Here is a 19977-nt window from a genome sequence, read left to right on the forward strand (position 1 = left end):
TCTATGACACAGGTTTCCAAACCAGTAGCTGATGCAGCTCTTGATATTAAGGGTGAAACAACATGTGTCATTCCCTCCTTAAAAAAAGGATGTCAAAATTTCTCTTTTAATCTCTGTTCTCTTGAGCTGTAAAGGGAGACAAAAAAGTCAGGTAAAGAGGTATTATGCAGACAGACAGACAGTCACAGACTGACAGATAGACAGACAGACCTGCACTACTGGGTTTTCTTTTTCAAGTTCAAGGCTGAGGACAGCAATTAATGTTTGTTAACCTACATCATTGCTCACTTACAAAAATACAACAAAGCCATCACAGCCCTGATATCACCATATAGCTAAACAAGCTAAGGTATTTCTAATAATTTGGCAGTGTTCATCTTTTGCATTAATATAAATGTCATTGTAAGCTTCTAGTTTACCTTCACCGGTGTGTTAGTAAAGGAGCAGCCCAATTAAACTTCTAACTTAACTTACCCTATGGTTCCTCATGCGGTATCAAATTCAGCCTGGCTTTGTTCAAACCCACAGTACTTTATTCTAGTCAAGATCCCAAGGTTTCCAATGATACCAAACATGTCAGGCTGAATGTTACAACAAAAGCTAGTTCATATTTTTGTAATAACATCAACCTAACATCACTGAAAACCTCAAAGTAAACACGTAAAACATGCTAATTAGTAACTTTAATGCTAACTGCTTAGCAACAATACAAGCTCATCTTTTTGCAGTAACTTCACTTCAAGCTAGCACCACAAAAAGATCAGTAAAGAATGTAATAATATCTAGCAATGCAATTACAAAACGGTTATCTCATATAAACACTCATGTCACGTCACCTTAAAACTATTTTTCGGTATTGTTTTCGCTTATTGACTAAATCATCACAGTTTAAATGCCCCATTTAAATCGTTTTACCTGAGGTCCTACACTGCAGGGGCTAGCGCAGGCGCACTGATTGCTCATGTGGCCTTGCTTCTGGTGACGTCATGACCGTTCAAGGTGATGCGATGTATTTGGACCATCTGCTCCCAATGCATATGCAAAACTGGACTTTGGCGTATCATCTGCACCCAATTTTAAAATGTAAAGTCGTGTTATTTGTACGCAGATTTCTGAGATTGGGTTGGTCGTTTTGGAATAATCACCCAGTGACAAGACACTCAAACAGGCAGGTAATTTTTGAAAAAAATCTGGGAGGTCTTTATTGCCTGGTCCTGTCACACCACTCTGCCTGGCCGGTATAAACCACTCAGCATGAAGCACAACACAAGGTGGGTTTTCCCCATTCATGAAGCCAGCACTGACTCATCTCTTCAACTGTTTTTGGTCATTTGGTCACCTGCAGGAACATTTTATAACTCTCATGTTGCCTGTTGCCTCCACTGTTCCTAAAATAACCAGGCACCATCATCACATCCCCCCTCCACCTCCCTCCCCTTCAACCCCTCCACATGGTTGCCACCGCTGGTGCGAGTGCTGTAGAGGCAGACAGGAGGCACACATGCACCCCACACCGCCGCGGCTCGTCGCTGCTACTGCAGCCGGTGCAGCGAAGGAGACTCACGGCTTTTTCCATCACATGGAGGCGGAATGGCTTGAGAACAGACAACACGGACTCGTCTCGATCGCCTGATGCAAGATGATTTTCTGACTGTCTGCCTGTCTGTGTGTCCATCCGTCTTGCCGCGAATTGCTGCAGTGCTGTTTTTCCAGGTGTTGTGGTGTGTGTGTGTGTGTGTGTGTGTGTGTGTGTGTGTGTGTGTGTGAACGTGTGTGCATGGTGGTGGTGTTGTAGCCTGGTGTAATTCTCCTACGAATTGGACTAAGCCGGAAAACGGAGTCTGATGTCACATGTGCTTCATCGGAGGAGACGGGGCATCTGCAAGCTGGATTTTGTGGAGGATGCTGCGGCAAGTGATACACAGAGGGCTCAAGGCTTCGTTCTACTGGCTGGGCTTATTCGTTAGCAGGCACCCCGTTTTCTTCCTCACTGTTCCCGCGGTCCTCACCATCATTTTCGGATCTACCGTACTGAGCCGATTCAAGCCGGAGACGGACCTGGAGGTGCTGGTCGCCCCTACTCACAGCCTCGCCAAGATCGAGCGGAGTCTCGCCAACAGCCTGTTTCCCATCGACCAGTCGAAGCACAAGCTGTACTCGGATTTGCACACCCCGGGCAGATATGGCAGGCTGATCCTGCTGGCCAAATCCGGGGGGAACATCCTGGAGCTGGCCGATCAGGTCCTACAGGTCCACAAGCAGGTGTTGGATTTGCGCGTCAATTACAAGGGATTCAATTACACCTTCGCACACCTCTGCGTCTTGAGCCACAGTGATAAGCGCTGCCTCTTGGACGATATCATCACCATCTTCGAAGATATCAGACAGGCTGTGCTTTCCAACAGCACTTTTCATAAGGTGCCCGTGAGCTATCCAAACACAACATTAAAGGTAAGATTTGACTGCATACACACTGCAGCTCCTCTTACATGCATGTCAGCCAGGCCTCTACACACTATCCCCCAAAATCTCTCCATCAGAGCCTTGGTGACAGTGCAGCAGCAGTGAGCATGTGAATAGCTGTAGCACCTCAGAGCATGCATCATTTCTGAATTAACTCAGTGGGCTTGTATTCGCCCAGGCTGTGATGTGGGGCTGCGGATTGCTGCATATAGCCTATCAGCCAGTGAGGGAACCCTCTCAATAACACAGACAGCCAGCTTTGCAGTTTTCACCCTCCCTTGTTGGTGCAGGTGAATTGATTGGCTGCATGTAGCCCCTCACTGCCCTGCTCTCTATTCTTACACACACACACACACACACACACACAGGGATATCCTGATATCCTTTTTTGATGCAGTGTTTCCCTCTTGCCTTCTCCTGGCTGCACATGCAGCATGATATGGCTACATAGCTAGTAGACTCCTAGGTATCCTGTTTGCCTTGATCTTCCTCTCAGTTGCTCAGTGAGATCTGACTGCACACATGCAGTTATATGAATCACACACAAGCTTTTAGCAGCAGTAACACGCAACAAAACATGTCAAGATGCTGCATGTAGACATACAGGTGCACTTTCAGTAGGCCCACAAATACATCACAAGTGCAGATGTGCTATTTGTCTGATCAGGTGTTTGTGAGCTTTTAGACTGAAAATCTGTTGCACACAAGTTTTTGTGTTAGTACAGATTCCATCCATTGTGATCATTGTCATGCCACAAGGGAAGTACAGTGCAAGGTTATGGGTTTATTTTGAACTTGCTGCATGATGTGGGCTTCTTGTGAAAGGATAAAGCGTTTTTATCATTCTCTATTGTATGGCCTTTAGGTGCATTCACAATACTGTACAGGTTTGATAGAAAATGGACATTACGCAGACAAAGTCACTATAATAACAATATAATATAAAATATAAAATATAATAATAAGATTATTCAACACTAGGCAATTAGATTGTGAGGTACACGCCACTGTAAACTGCCTTTTCCCTATCTGCCACACACATACTGTAGACTCAAACTGACACAAGCACATATTTATGTATATTTATACATGTACCACAGGTCTAGTCTCCAGCATGGTGGGTTGTAACTTCCATTGAGAGCTGCCACAGCAGTGCGAGCGATCCAAGCATCATCAGTGACTGAGTGGAGTAGTGAGGCCATTCATCGTCCTGTTGTAGACTGTTTGGCTCCTAATATTCAGGTTAAGGGACACAGTGTATTCTTATTTTGGATAATGAGTGGGAGTCAAATATGAGTTAAGAATTTTGCAGTTTTTTGTCCCTGATAAGCCTGTTTATTCCAATTTAAAGCACTTAAGCATTATATAAAAAATAAAAAAAATATTGTTGTCCAGTGAAGACCATGTATCTTCACATTTGGCAATGTAGAATTTTTCAGGATTAAGTGTTCCCTTATGTGTTAAGAAAATTCTACTTCTTAAGATAAATAAACTATTTGAAAACACTCATAAAAATAGAAACTACCTGCATGGCTAGATAATAAAGTAGCCTAAGTATAGCAGAAAATTATATAAGCAGTATAATTTTGATAATCTATTGATTGATTAAATATTTTTTCAAGCAAAAATGCCAAACATTTGATGGTTTCAACTTCTCAAAAGTGAGAATTTGCTGCTCTTTCTTCAGCTTATCAACTAATGAGTAATAAAAATAATCATAAGGGCAGCAACTAATGATTATTTTCATTATCGAATGGTCTGCTGATTATTTTTTTGACTAATTGATTAATCATTTGGTCCATAAAATGTGAAAATAGTGAAAAATATCATCACAATTTCTTAAAACCCAAGTTGACGTCTTTAAATACCCCCCCCCCCAAAAAAAAACAAAACCCAAAGATTTCTGGTTTACAATGAAACACAGAAAAGCAGAAAGTCGTATCAATTGAAAAGCTAGAACCAATTTTTGCATTTTTGTTAGAAAAACTGCAGATTACTCAATTATCTATATAGTTCCACTTCTCAACTCTAATAATTAGTAGCCCTACAAGTGAGTTTTTTTCTTGTAATTTGGGTGAACTGTCCCTTTAAATGGACTGTCGGTCGTCTTCCGACCACTCAAACCGCTTCATGTCTCACGTTTAAGTCTTGATGTATGTACATCCTTTTCTTTCATATAGTATACAGTATGCATGCATACACTCAGGCACACTCACATTATCATTAACTCCTCTCCAACATGAATGAACAGTTTTCCTGTTCTTGAAGGTTGATGTGACCTCCTTCCTCTCCAGCTCTCCTCACTCTGTATCAGGCACTCTGCACTCTCCATGTTCCTGGATCCTTCTTCTCTCTGTATGCCTGTTTGACAAGCTGTCTGGGGTAATTCATTTGCATGACTTCTTATGCCTCATCCTCCTCTTTGATGTCACAACCGGGTTTATTTCTGTGCTTCTTACACAGGCATAGTCTTTGTAAAAAGTCCTACTTTTTGCTGAGCTGAACTTTGGCTCTGTTCCCAGAAGAAAATGCTTAAAATATATATTCTTTGTTTTGCTCTGTTTGCCGTATTTTCAATTGTGTAATGTTTTTAAACTGTCAGGTGTTACAAAAATAAAATACATCAAGGAATATGATTAAAAAAAGATACAGCAAATGGGGCTACATGAACAATTTGACAATTCCAACTGAGGGGAACTATAACTGTGAAAAATACCTTCCAGCTCAGATTGGACATATGGTAACGCTGGTATGTGATTATCTGCTGATAGCCAACCGAGCCCAAATATTTGAGTTTTCTCTGACAGTCAGAGCACAGTTTGTCTCAGGTCATGCAAAAATGGACTTCTGTTTTGCAGTTGTTCAAATGTTATGGATCAACATGTGTTGTAGTTGAATACAGAAGCTTATAATGGCCATGGTTTACAAGATCTCAACTTAATTTTCTCATGGTCTTGGGTTACAGTATTGAGGCTGTGCTCACCAGAAAATCAACAGCATCAGCTGTTTGTTAAGAACAGTTAACATGACCTATGTTTATGTTTTCCTGACAAGCGACTTATCATGTGAGTAATATAGCCAGATGCTAGATTTTTGAAGCCGATACCAATATTGAGTTTAAAAGAATCCAATAAGGATTTATCAGCACACAACATAAACAAACATTTTAACAAGGATCCTTTGCTTTTTAGTCATGCTAGTGGCAATGTTGGTTGATTGGTCGGTCAGTCCACCATTTTGGTCAAAATAGAAATATCTCAACAACTATATGATGGATTGCCATAAAACTTTGTACAGGCAGTCATGGTCCCAAGAGGATGACACATTTAGCTTTTAGTAAAATGTCTTGTCAATTATTGGATGGATTGCCATGAAGCGGACCCGCTAGCATGGCTGTAGACTCTTGTTTCATCTTATGAATTGTGATCAAGATATGTAGTGAGCAGCTGAAAAATAAACTATGTCACTGGGCTCTGGTGGAAAACTATGTAATGGAGACACTGTTTCTAAATTACCTTAAATATAGCATATGGCATTTCTTTACACTGTAAAAAATGTAACTGTGAAATTCACACAAATTAACTGGCAGCAATTAACTTACTGTAAAAGAAATCACAGTAATTACCATGTACTGTATTTTTGGTTACAGTAGTAATGTTGTAACTCTAAAATAAAACAGTAATTACTGTATACTGTATTTTTGGCTACAGTAGTGTTGTAACTGTAAAATAAAACACAATAATTTCCAAGTACAGTATTTTGGTTACAGTATCACAGTAACCAATTATGCACCATAGGAAATCACATTACACTGGCAGCAGGGTTGCCAGCCAGTTACTAGGGTTGGGCTGATGAACGATGCCATCGTCCATAGCCGATGGCTGACAGCCATTGACCACTGAGCCCTTTACCATCGTAATCATCGTATATTTTTCATACAGGTAGCCTACACTGTACATTTACTGCCACTAGATAGACTACTTCTACTTCCACTGCTAACCTTTCCCTTTGCTGAAGTTATTCCTCACATTTTTGTCAGTGATTGCACTGTGTGCCATAAAAATAAAAAATAAAAAATAACATTGGTTAAACAAGGCATATATTGAAGTGATTCGAACTGCGATTTGCTCATCCTGCCATTGTCAGGGTGAAGCCACTAACCAGCTGGGGTATGATTAGGATTTTATCTTTATTTTATCCATACTCTTATCAGTCCAGTTCTTTATCAATCCTGTTACCGGTTCTTTTTCATTTCTTAAGAATTTGGGTTCTGGTTTGGGAGGGCGGGCTGCCAGTCTCAGCCAGTAGCTAAGTTTACAAGAATTTTGACTAGTTTTAAGATACATACAGACAGTTTTGATTTTAGCTTGTTCATAACAAGCAGCAACCTCCGGGGCTGAAAAATTAAGCCAACCCGAAAGTGCCAAAAACTGCAGTTCATCGAATGGCCACTTGAGGCTGGCTCCAAAAGGGAGTCAATTCCCATAGACCCACATATTAAAATGCCCAACTTTACAGCAGAAATAAACGTGTTTACAGCCTGGTACAAGAAACGGTTTTGGTCACTATGATTAATTTCACCCTGCATGACAACTGTGAGGGGGGTGAATTGTTTTTATAACTCACCTGTTAAAATTATATTAAGGCTTAAAGTTCTGCATAATTAAGGATGTGGCCGCTTTGAGTGACAGGTGGGGGGTGCTGGTGCCGTCACTGTTAACAGTCTGCTGTCTGCTAGCCGCCCGTCATCTCAGCAAGTCATCGAACTAGACCTCTCAGCCGTGTTTGTGCCTTTTGGAGACTTTTTCATTAAAATATCTGAAGAATAATATGGCTCGCTGTGTGATTAAGAAGTCTGTGCTCCAGTTTTTTCAGTGAGTGAAATTCTAGTATTTTATTTATATGTTAGCAATAATTAGCAGATATTGGTGTCTGTGCTCACCATATATAGCTTGCTAGCTAATTAATTAGCCTTGGGTTAGCCTTCGAGCAAGACGCCCAGCTGTGCAAATGATCCTAACTCCATATGTTAGCAACAGTTATTAAAGCTAGAGTGCGGGACTTTTACATCTGTTACATTCAAGCCCTTGCCAAACGAGTTCACACAATGCTGATTAAGCCTATCACCGGCAGGTTAATCTCTCTGTATTTTGCAGTATAGAGAGTTTTTAAATCTGGTGTATGTGGCGACATTCTCGCGCTGGCTAACCGGTAATGATGCGTTTTACGCCAACCAGCAATGATTGGTTTGGTTTTGATTTGATTTGGTTTACCAGAGCAGAAGCGGGGAGCAACCCAGAGCCATGTAGAGAGCTCCAGGATCCGCCACTGCTGTTAAAAAAAAAAGGTCCATTGGAGAGAATGTTTAATATTGAGCATTGTTTATTATGTTCAGTTTTAAAGAGTTTCTCCTTGGGAATCAATAAAGTATTTCTGATTCTGATTCTGATATAGTTTGTGTTAATATACTTTGCCAACTTTTTGTATGCAGTCATGCCAATAAAGCCACTTGAATTGACCAGAGTTGACCCAACTCTCTCTACATGGCTCTGGAGCAACCGTAGCGACAGAGTAGGCTACAGCACCTAGGAGTTAAACCTAACAAGCATCCAAGAAAAATGTCTGATGCGCCAGATAAAAAAGAAATTTGGCATTCAGAGGAAGTATTGCAGTCAAAACAAGAAAGTGATCGACGGCGATGACAAACAGGGATAACCACTGGTGTAGCTTTAGCTTTTCCTTGTTGGAGAGCACTGAGAGAAGGGACTGAGGGCAGACACAGATGTCACGTTACTGCTCTTGGACAGGTTGGTAAAATATTTATAGCTATTACATTTAATCTACCTAAATAATGGATTATTGTCTTGGAATTGTGGAAATTTCTCTGTATTTTTGTAACTATTTGTGAACAGGAGCCTGGGGTGAGCTCTCTGTAGGCATACACCATAAGCATGCGATGACAGTGTTTGTGTAATTACTCTCACTGCCAGACAGGAGAGACAAACGTTCCGCACTCCAGCTCTAAATCGGCATGCACTGAAGTCAAAACATAATAGAGAAGTGTTAGAATTTAGGGTGATAATACTTTTGAACAAATGGCATCTGTGTGAGGTTGGAAAATAAAGGTCCACCTCGTTAGTTAGCAAACGTTTTGCAAAGGTAACGTTAAAGTTACCATACAGGCAATGTAACGTTAATGTTACATTAATGCTAGACTAGGTACTGTAACTGTGGTCAGGGAGGGGAGCTGCTGTGGACACTGATTAGAATAAGTGACTGCCCCTGTACCTGATGAGGACTGGAGGGACGGACTACGTAGTGTTGTAAAGGAGAGAGTTGAGGTGTCTTCAACAGGTAGTTGGGCTGTAGGGCGAGGTTCCTGAGTTAGGTAAGGTTAGATTAGTAGCATTAGGACGTGTGACGGCCCCTGCTTAGTCTACTTGTGTGTGCTTTGTCAGTAACTGTGTCTAACCACGTTGTGAGGTGCCAGAGAGCTGACTGCAGTATCTAACCAGATCTGGAGCACCTGGGCCCAGTGCTCTACAGGATATAAAAGTCCCAGCTTCCAGCGTGGCTGGCTCTCTTCCCTGTCAGTGCCAGTAACCTATTGTTTTTCTTAACATTTTGTTTTACTTTTACTCCACAACACCTTATCCTATACTATCCACACACATCCACATGAACACTACTGATTTCACTGACTAACACACCTCATATCCAAAGTTACAGTTCAATTTATTTTCTTTACTACAATAAATAACTTGTATTTATTGGCATTTTATGTCTTCTCCCGTTTTTGTCATGGCCTATGGGCTGGGTTATGACAGACGCTTGAGGAAAGTTACAACGCCTAGGCTAATGTGATGTGTACTCCACGGTAAAGAGGTTGAAGGCATCACTTGTCACTTTTCAGCAGGTATTTCTGCCTCCGGAGCTACAGAGACTGGATCTGTGGTTGTGGGCCACCTGCTGCCCCCGTGTTCCTGCTCGACAACTGCTGCTACATTTGTTGTTATTTTCTCTGTTACTGATGCTGACATTATTTTTCCTAAAGTTGTCATTCCTATTATTACTAATTTATTAATATTAACATTATAGTTACTATTCTACTATTAAAAAAAAAGAAAAAAGATTCTACGTGGTCTTTGCATTGTGCCTCCCTCTCTCCCCAAAATGAAATTGAATTGAAATTGAAGATTTTGCCAAATTATGACACTGGGTTATTAATCCATAAGTTCTATCATTATAATTACTGTCACATCTTTTCATTTATTTAAGCAACCTCTAATATTGATGTTTTCATGAATGCAATTTATGATTTTAATTTGTTAAACTGTTGCTTGTGTAGTGGTACATTTTTGTTTTATAAAATGGATCAAACTAAATATACTTTAGAGTAAAAGCACAAAGAAAAAAACAACTAACAATCAAGCATGATTGGTTCATCTGTTTAAGTCATCACACAAAATAAATACATTTAGCATCAAGGTACAATTTGCCTAAATACAATCCCTGTAAAGAATCAAAGAAAGTAAATCATTCACACACACCGAAGGCACAGCCCTTGGGAACAATTTGGGGTTCAGTGTCTTGCCCAAGGACACTTCGGCATATGGGCTGGGGAAAGGTGGGATCGAACCGCCGGCCTTCCAGTTGGTGGACAACCTGCTCTACCACTATGCCACATTCGCCCCTTATGCCCCATAACGGGTCACTGTGATTTTATACAGTACATACTTTGTTACTGTAATGTTCTACAGTACATTGTTGTCTAAATGGTAATTTTCTACAGTACAATGTTGGCTACTGTGATTGTCTACAGTGCATAAGTTGTTACTGTGATTTTCTACAGTACATTGGTGGTTACCGTAATTTTTTACAGTACATCATTTATTACTGTCATTTTCTACAGTACATTGTTGGCTAAATGGTAAATGGATTGTATTTGTATAGCGCCTTTCTAGTCTTCCGACCACTCAAAGCGCTTCAAATCGTCTTCTGTGATTTTCTACAGTATATAAGTTGTTACTGTAATTTCCTACAGTACATTGTTGGCTATTGTAATTTTCTATAGTACATAATTTGTTACTGGGATTTTCTACAGTACATTGTTGGCTACTGTGATTTTCTGCAGTACACTGTTGGCTTCTACAATACATAAATTATGACCGTGATTTTCTACAGTGGTGACTTGATTATTGTGATTTTCACAGTAACTCTTTGATTACTGTAATTTTCGATCGAACAAGTCACAGTAAATACCTGTGCAGAAAAAGTATATTACTGTAGATTTCACAGGTATTTTTTTACAGTGTAGGGCTGCAACTAACAATTTTTTTCAATATCGATTAATATGCCATTCATGTTTTTGTAAACATTTTTGTTTTGTTTGATAAATTATTTAGTCTATAAAATGGCAGAAAATATTGAAACATGTCTATCACATTTTCCCAGAGTCCTAGATGATGACACTAAATGGCTTGTTTGTCCAACCAACAGTCCAGAACCCAAAGATATTCAGTTTACAATGATATGAAACAGTTTACATATGCTCATAGGGCTACTAGATCAGAAAACATTCCAGTGGGTTGATTTGGAAGGCAAAGACATTTTTTTGTTTAGGTTGGAGAATGTTTGCTGCATTAGGGCCATTATCCTTCAATAACAGTTTTATTATGTTTTTGTCTCTGCACATTGAATGAATTGATTGCAAATGAAATATCTCATTATCTTGAGACAACAATGCCATGGTTTTGCTAACCTACCTGGCTCTTAAGTTTGTCTATTCTCTTGTTAAATGAAGAGCAAATGGTGATTTATTTTATAACAGAGGCACAATGAAGTTTCTGCTGATGTCAGACCTTTATTACAGTTTGTTTTATCTGATATCCTGGTCTCTTCTGATATCTTTTCTATCAGGCTAAGCCAACCTGTGTAGACTTTTAAGCAACATTAATAGGACATTCCATTTGGGACCTAGCCTCCCAGTAATCAGACTGAAATGACATTTTACATTATTCAGTCTGATTATTGTGTTCATGTTAGCTGTTTGATTTGGGTTTGTTAGCTTTGGGATTGTTATTTTCCCCTACTACTACTGATATTATTATTATTACTATTATTATTATTTTTATTAATATTAATATTATTACCACTACCGTTACCATGTTACCTGTCCCATCAACGTTATTTTCAGTCATCAGCGGTTCAGCGGTAGCAGTTGCTTGGAGCACCTAACGTTCTTCACGTTTTTCAAATATGCTGATTCAAGAGTTATTTCTGTAAATTGACAGCAGTGGACAGTGAAATTGAGCGCTGGATTGAATTAAGTTATTGGGTAGTTTGGGTTGTATGCTGCATGGCAATGTCAAGCTAAGGTCAAAGTTTGCTTTACACCCCCCATTCTCTTTAATAAATCATAAAATTGGAGGTGGGAATGGTGGTAAAGCAGGAAAACAGCTGACATGCAGAAAGAGGTCTGTGACAGTCTAAATGCTTTTATTTTTTAAATGTTACATACTGGACCTTTAACCAAAGGATGTCCATATACAAAAAATATCAATTAGGTTGCTGTAGAAAAACAGTAATAGGATATTAACATTATTTGAATTGAATGGTTTCTCTGTTTAAATGTGTTAATGAAACCTGGAAGCTTCTTTCTCCACCTCGTCCACCAGTTACCTCCATCTTTTCTCAGAACGCTCGAGATGTGACATGCGTCACTCAACTTTTCACAGATACCACACATACACATATACTTGCTTTCTGTGGTGCCCTATCCCCCACCTCCTCTCACTCTCTAATTTTTTCGCTCTCTCTCACACACACCCTGAGAACTATATTTTCTCTTTGCTAAAGGGTGCCAAAAACAAGAATAGAAAACAAAGCTTGAGCATTTCCCAAAGCTCAACTAAACAGACATTTTGCAGGTGATATAGAAATTGTTGCCCTGATTATATCTCATTAGTCACTATGTTAAAGCTTGAAGGGCATGTATGTCTTTCAACACAGTCTAAGCATATATTGGGTCAGTGTGGGATGTAAAAGTTTATAGATAAGTGCGTTGTGACTATTGAGATTAATTTGAGAGGCTTTAGTAAAGTTGTAAAGCCAGTGTGGTAGATTGATTTTTTTTTTTTTTTTTGGGGCACAATCTAATTATCACCTAGAATTTTAAAATAATAATAATGTAATGGTAGTGATAATATTAATAAAGTAATAACAATAGTAATGATAGTGATAGGAATAATAATGATAACAGGAGAGAGATGAGAAAGCACAAACTACGGGAGAGAGAAGATGTTGAGTTAGTAACATGCATTAATGGGATAAAAATGCATACAGATGGAGAGGGAGAGTAGGATAGAGTAGCTCAGTGCATCATGGGAAGTCTCCCAGCAGTCTAGGCCTATTGCAGCATAACTAAAGGATGGTTCAGGACTCACCCAAGCCTGCCTTAACTATAAGCTGTATCAAAGAGGAAAGTCTTAAGCCTACTCTTAAATGGTGTCTGCCTCCCGAACCCAAAACTGGGACCTGATTCCACATTCTACTTTTGGAGACTCTAGGAACCACAAGTAACCCTGCATTCTGGGAGTGCAGTGTTCTAATGGGGTAATAAGGTATTATAAGCTCTTTAAGATACAATGGTGCCTGAACTTTGTAGAGCTTTGTAGGTGAGTAGAATGATTTTAAATTCTACAGGGAGCAAGTGCAGGGAAGCTAATATTGGAGAAATATGATCTCTTTTCCTAGTTCTTGTCAGTACACTCAAGAACTAGAGTAAGCTATTGTCAGTGCTTGGACTGATTGTATTCACCTTATATATGCTTCCTTTAAGCAATATTATTAGGAAACACTCCATAAACTTTCATTGTTATGCAGATGATACCCAATTATATCTATCGATCAAGCCAGATGAAACTAACCAGTTAACTAAACTTCAAGCATGCCTTAAGGGCATAAAGAGCTGGATGACCTGCAACTTTCTGATGTTAAACTCTGACAAAACTGAAGTTATTGTACTTGCCCCAAACACCTCTGAGACACATTATCTAAAGACATAGTTGCTCTAGATGGCATTGCCCTGGCCTCCAGCACCACCATAATGGACCTCAGAGTTATCTTTGATGAGGATTTATCCTTTAACTCCCACATGAAACAAACTTCAAGGACTGCCTGTTAATAAAGATATATTGATCATATCCAGTAAAGAAGTGCCAACTAAGGATAAAACTTCTTTAAGCAACCTAGTTGAAAAGGGGTCTAAGAGACAGGTTGATGGCTTAGATGAAGAAATGTCATGAAATCACAAATGTGAGGCAGTGAGTATGATTGTTTTGAGAGTAATAATGTAGCACAAAATAATGTGCAGATTTTGCCTAATAAATTGATATATTAGAGGTAGCCAGACTTTTTGACTTTAACGGCAAACCTGGCTGATGACTTATGAATGTTTTCAATTAAGTGACTTCAAGGTGCAGTGTCCACCACCACTAATTTATCCTGCTGCCCACGTAATGTCATATCAGAATAACTCATCCATTTTTTTTTTCTCACTGCAGTAAACTGTTTACAGAAATTGAAGCAAACCATTACATTGTTTATCTAGAAGCGTGGGATTTATATCGAGCTCCCTGCTGTGAAACAGCATATTGTGGCTGTTTGATTATGTTGGATTATTGTGTTCATAACAAGATAAATCATATCTACAATAAGCTGCAAATTAAAGTTGACATTTCTCTGGTTGCAACAACAAACCAGTGTCATGCAGCAGTTCAAATTCACATCACAATGTTGGGTGGGTGTGTGTCTTGCTTTCCTGATTAAATGGACTGGGGAAATATTTATTATGTCAATGTTTTAAGATAGTGTACAATTAGACCTGGTGATTAAGCATTTAGCTTTGATAAATGTGCATGTTTGCATTAATCATTATAAAATGCACTGTATTTTATTTATTTTTATTTTATTGAGTCATACACTCAGGTGGCCACCATTACCTCTGAAAGCTAAAACCAGCGTGGAGGTGCATTAAGATAAAGAACTAATACTGTAATTATCATATATGTAATTATGTAATTGTCTTAGATGTTGTAATTATCAAATCTGTAACAATGAATCCTCAAGCTCAACTGTATCACTGACTGAATCAGGATCCAGTTTTTTGCATTGGAGCCCCTGAAAAGGTGCCATTTTCAGCTTAACCGTGATATATTGTAGCTTCACTGCTTACCGTTTAAAAATGCACTTAAGATACAAAAGCCAGAAAAACTATTTTACAGATAGGCAGTTATTTAGCTATTACCCTTATAAACAGTGCTTTGAATTTCTATGCTGCTATTTAACTATTAATATTATATAATATACTATATAATATTATTATAATAACTATTTAGCTATTTATTCAAAACTAGCTAACACACTGATCTGGCTAATGGTTCAGTAAACATAGAAAATCCAACTAAACCGTCAAAGGAGTGGAGAGGCCTGGCCCGTAAAGTATACCCCCACAGCCCCCCACGAGGTGGGGCAGCCCCACAGTCCAAACAGGCCCTGCCCCCACCTGTATTCATAAAGCACCACTCTATATTACCAAGTGTACCTGATGTAGCCAAGGCTATTAAACAATTTCTTACTCTATCTGACTTTCGCAAGTGCCCTTCTCAAAACCAGGGACACTCGAAGTCAGTCACAGTTGGGGGTGCAGAGAGAAGGTCAGTCTATATAATGTCATCATACTAAATGGTGCACGATATTCATGTTTTTTTTTTATTAATTTGAATGGCCATGATAGCTTATACATAGTTATCAACAATTTACAACAATTAGAGAACATTTTACACTACAGCAGACAAGACGTTGTAGTCCCTCATTCGTCCAGGTGTGTTCCATCGTAGAAAAGGTTTCAGTCGTAGTCATCTGGACACTGTTTTCAGAATCAAGACATTTCGGCTCCCATCCAGAAGTCATTCTCAATTGTGAACATGGTCTGAGAACTCCAAAGTTCGAGTTCTCAGACCTTTTTCACTATTGAGAATGACTTCTGGATGGGAGCTGAAACATCTTGACTACAGCAGACAGCAAACTTGAACACCAACATACTGTATGTCAAAGAAGCCACAGCATGAGAACTGCAAGGAGATGAAGAGGGAGAGCCAGCACCTGAGAGATGTGACCCATGACCAGTTCATCATAGTTTATAATGATGCAGCGCAGTGAGGATATAGACCTTTCATAGATGAGACGAGCGTCAGACTTCACTATCATACAGCAAAATGGGCTGGATGACACTATCAAATATTAAAATATAAATAAATAAAATAAATAAATATAAAATTTTCTCTTAATTGCATTTACAGCTCTTCAAGCTTTTTCTTTAAGTGCATTCACTGCCATGTTGAAACTCCCTGATGCTGTCATGGTTATAGCAAGGTAGGTATAACTGATACTGTGTTCAATGATATGATTATTTATGGTAAACTGGTATTTGTTCTCCTGGCATTTGGGGCGTTTTTGAAAAATCATGACATTAGTTTTCTTCATATTTACCGCCAGGACCCAGTTCTGGCAGTACTTTTCAACTATGTCCAGCTGTTGCTTTAGTCCTTGTCCTCTCTTAAAACAGAGACTTCACCTCAAACTAGGAGGGAGAGGCCAGCTGTACAGCAAGTTCATTTATAAATAAAGTCAGGCTTAAACTGCAGGCCTGACGAACACCTCTTCTCTGGATGAAGAATTCAGTTTGTTTGTCTCCAATTTTAACAGCACACCTATTTTCCAAATACATTGATTTAACCAGATCATACATTTTGCCCCCTATACCACAATGTAGAAATCTGTAATAGAGCCCCTCATGCCAAATAGAGTCAAAGCTTTCGTGAAGTCAATAAAACAAGTGAATATCTTACCTTTTTTTTTTTTTGGTGTACGTTTGTTGATTATAGTGTGAAGGATGTATACATGGTCAGTGGTGCGGTGTTTTGAAAGCCAGTTTGATTTTTACTCAAGATAGAGTGCTATTAAAGGAAATCCAATATTCTTTTCAGAATCAGAAATACTTTATTGATCCCTGAAGGGAAACTCTTGTTACAGCAGCTCACTATCACGTCAGTGCACACAGGAATAGAAGTACTAAGCAAAAAATATAATAAACTATAATACAGGTCAGAAAATAAATTAAGTACCAAGTGGGTATAAGTATAAAATTAAAGTAAGTGTGAAGTACAAAGTGGGTTTACCGGTTGATGATAATCAAACGGTATAAAGTAATAGTGCATGAACTGTTAAGTGTAGCTTATTAAGAATATTAAGATTATAATGAGACGGAGGATATTGCACAGCAGTAAAAGGAGTATGAATAAATATCAATAAATAGGGAATTTTAAATTGAAAAGAGTATATTGCACAGGAATATTAACACAATCAATATCCACTTTAATGACTTATGGTCATATAGACTAACACTTAGAGGGAGGAGTTAAAGAGTTTGATGGCCACAGGCAGGAATGACTTCCTGTGGCGCTCTGTGGTGCTTTTTGGTGATGAGTCTTCCGCTGAAGTTACTCCTTTGTTTGACCAGCATGTCATGGAGTGGATGGGAGACACTGTCCAAGATGGCATGTAGTTTGGCCAGCATCCTCCTCTCTGACACCACCGCCAGAGAGTCCAGTTCCACCCCCACAATGTCACTGGCCTTACGGATCATTTTGTTGAGTCTGTTAGCATCCACTACCCTCAGCCTGCTGCCCCAGCATGCAACAGCATACAGGATAGCACTGGCCACCCCAGACTCATAAAATATCTTTAGCATTGTCTGGCAGATGTTGAAGGACCTCAGCCTCTTCAGAAAATAAATGGCGGCTCTGGCCCTTCCTGTAAAGAGCATGAGTGTTCTTGGCCCAGTCCAGTTTATTGTCCATGTGTACTCCCAGGTACTTGTAATCCTCTACAATGTCTAGTATTTTATTTAGAATACTACAGAATAGTTAACCTAAACAACTGCTGACACAGATGTCACAGTAGTTACTAGGGTCTGATTTGTCCCCACTCTTATGAATGGGGGAAATGAGCCCTTTGCACCAGAAGTCAGGAAAACATCCTGACTGTAGTAAGATATTGAACAACTTCAACACTGCACCCTGCATCTCTGGGGTGCTACATTTGAGCATTTTGTTTTTAATGCTGTCCGGACCACAAACCTTTCTTGGCTGGAGAGACTTTATCTGTGTGGTCAATTCTTCCCAAGTAATTGGGAAATCAAGGGGGTTTAGGTTGTCTTTAATTGTTTCTTCTAATGTTTGGAGTTTTTCTTTTATAATACATTGATCCGAATTAATTAGATTTATTGGTATGTCTTTGTACAGATTTTCAAAATGTGCTCTCCAGATGTCACCATTTTGGATGGGTAGAGCTTGTGGTTGCTTTGTGTTGAAGTTGTTCCACATATCCCAGAATTGATTTTGATTAATAGCGTTTCATGTGGGTATAATTTTGTTTTTTGTTCCTTATTGTACATTTATATTTGTTTAAAATGTTATTGTACCTAGTGCGTAAAGCTGGGTTGTTTGGTTGTCGATGTTTTTCATTTGCAATGTTTCTTAGGTCTTTTCTGATGGTCTTGCATTCTTGATCAAACCATTTGTCTGCATTTTGCTTTTTAACAGGCTTCCATTTTTGTTTAATAAGGTTAGCTTTAATAGCTGCCCTATGAAATATCATATTGATATCATCAATGGCCTTTTTTACACCATCTCTTGTAGAGACTTATTGATTTTGGTTATATACTAATATGTCATTCATCAGATCAGGTGAGTTCAAGGCCATGATGAATTTGTCTCCACTGTCTTGGGCCCATCTGTAAGTAGGATTTAATTTATACAGCTTACTGGGTTCCCTTTTTGACCCGAGAGTTTAAAGAACACATTTATTTGGTTGTGGTCTGAAAGGGGAGGACAGAGGAGTATGTGAATCTCCCTAAAGAGTCCCCTCTGAACCTATCATTATCTATGTACAGGCCTAAGGCCAAACAGAGTTGCACTACCTTCCTACTACTACTTTGGTTTATTTCAGAGTCAAAGTTGTTCCGAGGGGTGATGGTTGGTGTGGTGGTTGACGACAGGGGAGACTGTCCAAACACATGGTTGTTGCCATGTGGGGTTGATGGCATCAGGTTCGATTCCTGTTTGTCTATTCAGATCTCCAGTTAGATGCACATTTCCCTGGACCTGGAAATGGGCGATTTCTGAGTGGAGAGTTTCAAAAATGTCTTCTTAAAAATAAGGAGAATCTACTGGGGGTATATAAATAGCACAGAGATATAGGTCTCTATTAGTTATGCCCAGGCTTTGATTTAATCTTAACCAAATGTGTGATTTACTCTAAGTGGTGAGATCTGATGGCAAAGATCTTCTTTATACCACACCAAGATCCCAGCCGATGTTCTGCCCTTGTGTATGTTTTTTAATTTTATAGAGGGCACCATGACTTCATTATATCCTAGAGGACATTGAGTGATTGATCATTTTGACACTATGTTTCTGTTAACACAATTACATCAACATCTTTGATAGATTTCCTGACTTCAGCTCAAATGTTGAGTGGAGACCCTGAATATTCCAGCAGCTTATATGAAATGAACGCATAAAAACAATCAAAATGAACCTGTATAGTGAGACAAATATAAAAACTATACATTTACACTACTGAATAATAATTTTACATGGAATACATGGAGGCATGTACTATTTTCATTAATATTATCATTGTACTGACTACTTCTATTGCTATCGTTCGATTTCTCAAATGAGAAGGTGTTGAGTGAGTATGTGTCTTAGCTGAACAGAAGTCGGGTGCACAGGATGTGTAGCATCTCCCTAGCGTCTTCCAGTAGCAGGGGGACGGACTGTGGCAGTAGGCTACAACTTCAGCATAGCTTCGCTGCTGTGGGTAGGGAGGGGGACCGGGGGCAGCTTCTGCAGTATGGCTCTGCTGCAGTGGGTGGGGAGGGGGACATGGGGCAGGTGTTGCCACATATCTCTGCTGCTGATGCTGTAAAGCTGGTTGGCGGGCAGAGGCTAAGGAGGGGGAAGGTAACCTCCTCTGGTTGTGCTTCAAAGTGGTGAGGTTGTGGGCGCAGAGACAAGGCAGGGGTTTGGGACACTGGCAGGAAGAGTCTCTGTCTCTATACTTGTCATTGTGGGGACTGATGAGAGTTGATCTGTCTGGACTTGCCTAGGGAAGCTCCTTTCTCTATTCTCAGCATCCTTCTTCCTCCTTCTTCATCCTTCTTTGGCTAACTGAGCATGGAGCAAACTGTTCTCCTGTTTCACTGCCTCTAGACTTCCTCTGAGGTCAGATGCCAAGGCCTGACCAGGTAGCCAAAATGGTTTGGCCCCATATTGGCCTAAATCCAGCAGGCCAGAACTTGGTTTGAATGACACCCCAGAATTGTCCCAAGTACACTGGTCCGAGTCTGGCTGCTTAAACTGAATCGGCATTGCCAGCATAGGGCCG

General features: G+C 39.6%; 1 protein-coding gene across 1 annotated transcript in view; it reads left to right on the forward strand.

Annotated features, from left to right (window-relative positions):
* Positions 1 to 1463: 1463 nt before the first annotated feature.
* Positions 1464 to 19977, forward strand: part of ptchd4 (patched domain containing 4) — a 66114-nt gene continuing 47600 nt past the window's right edge. The window contains exon 1 of the mRNA XM_044169413.1: positions 1464 to 2451. Within this exon, the coding sequence (XP_044025348.1) occupies positions 1852 to 2451 (600 nt within the window). The 5' untranslated portion in view covers positions 1464 to 1851. The remainder of the gene's footprint in view (positions 2452 to 19977) is intronic.

Source organism: Siniperca chuatsi, linkage group LG16, assembly GCF_020085105.1.
Source record: "Siniperca chuatsi isolate FFG_IHB_CAS linkage group LG16, ASM2008510v1, whole genome shotgun sequence".
Taxonomy (NCBI): Eukaryota; Metazoa; Chordata; class Actinopteri; order Centrarchiformes; family Sinipercidae; genus Siniperca; species Siniperca chuatsi.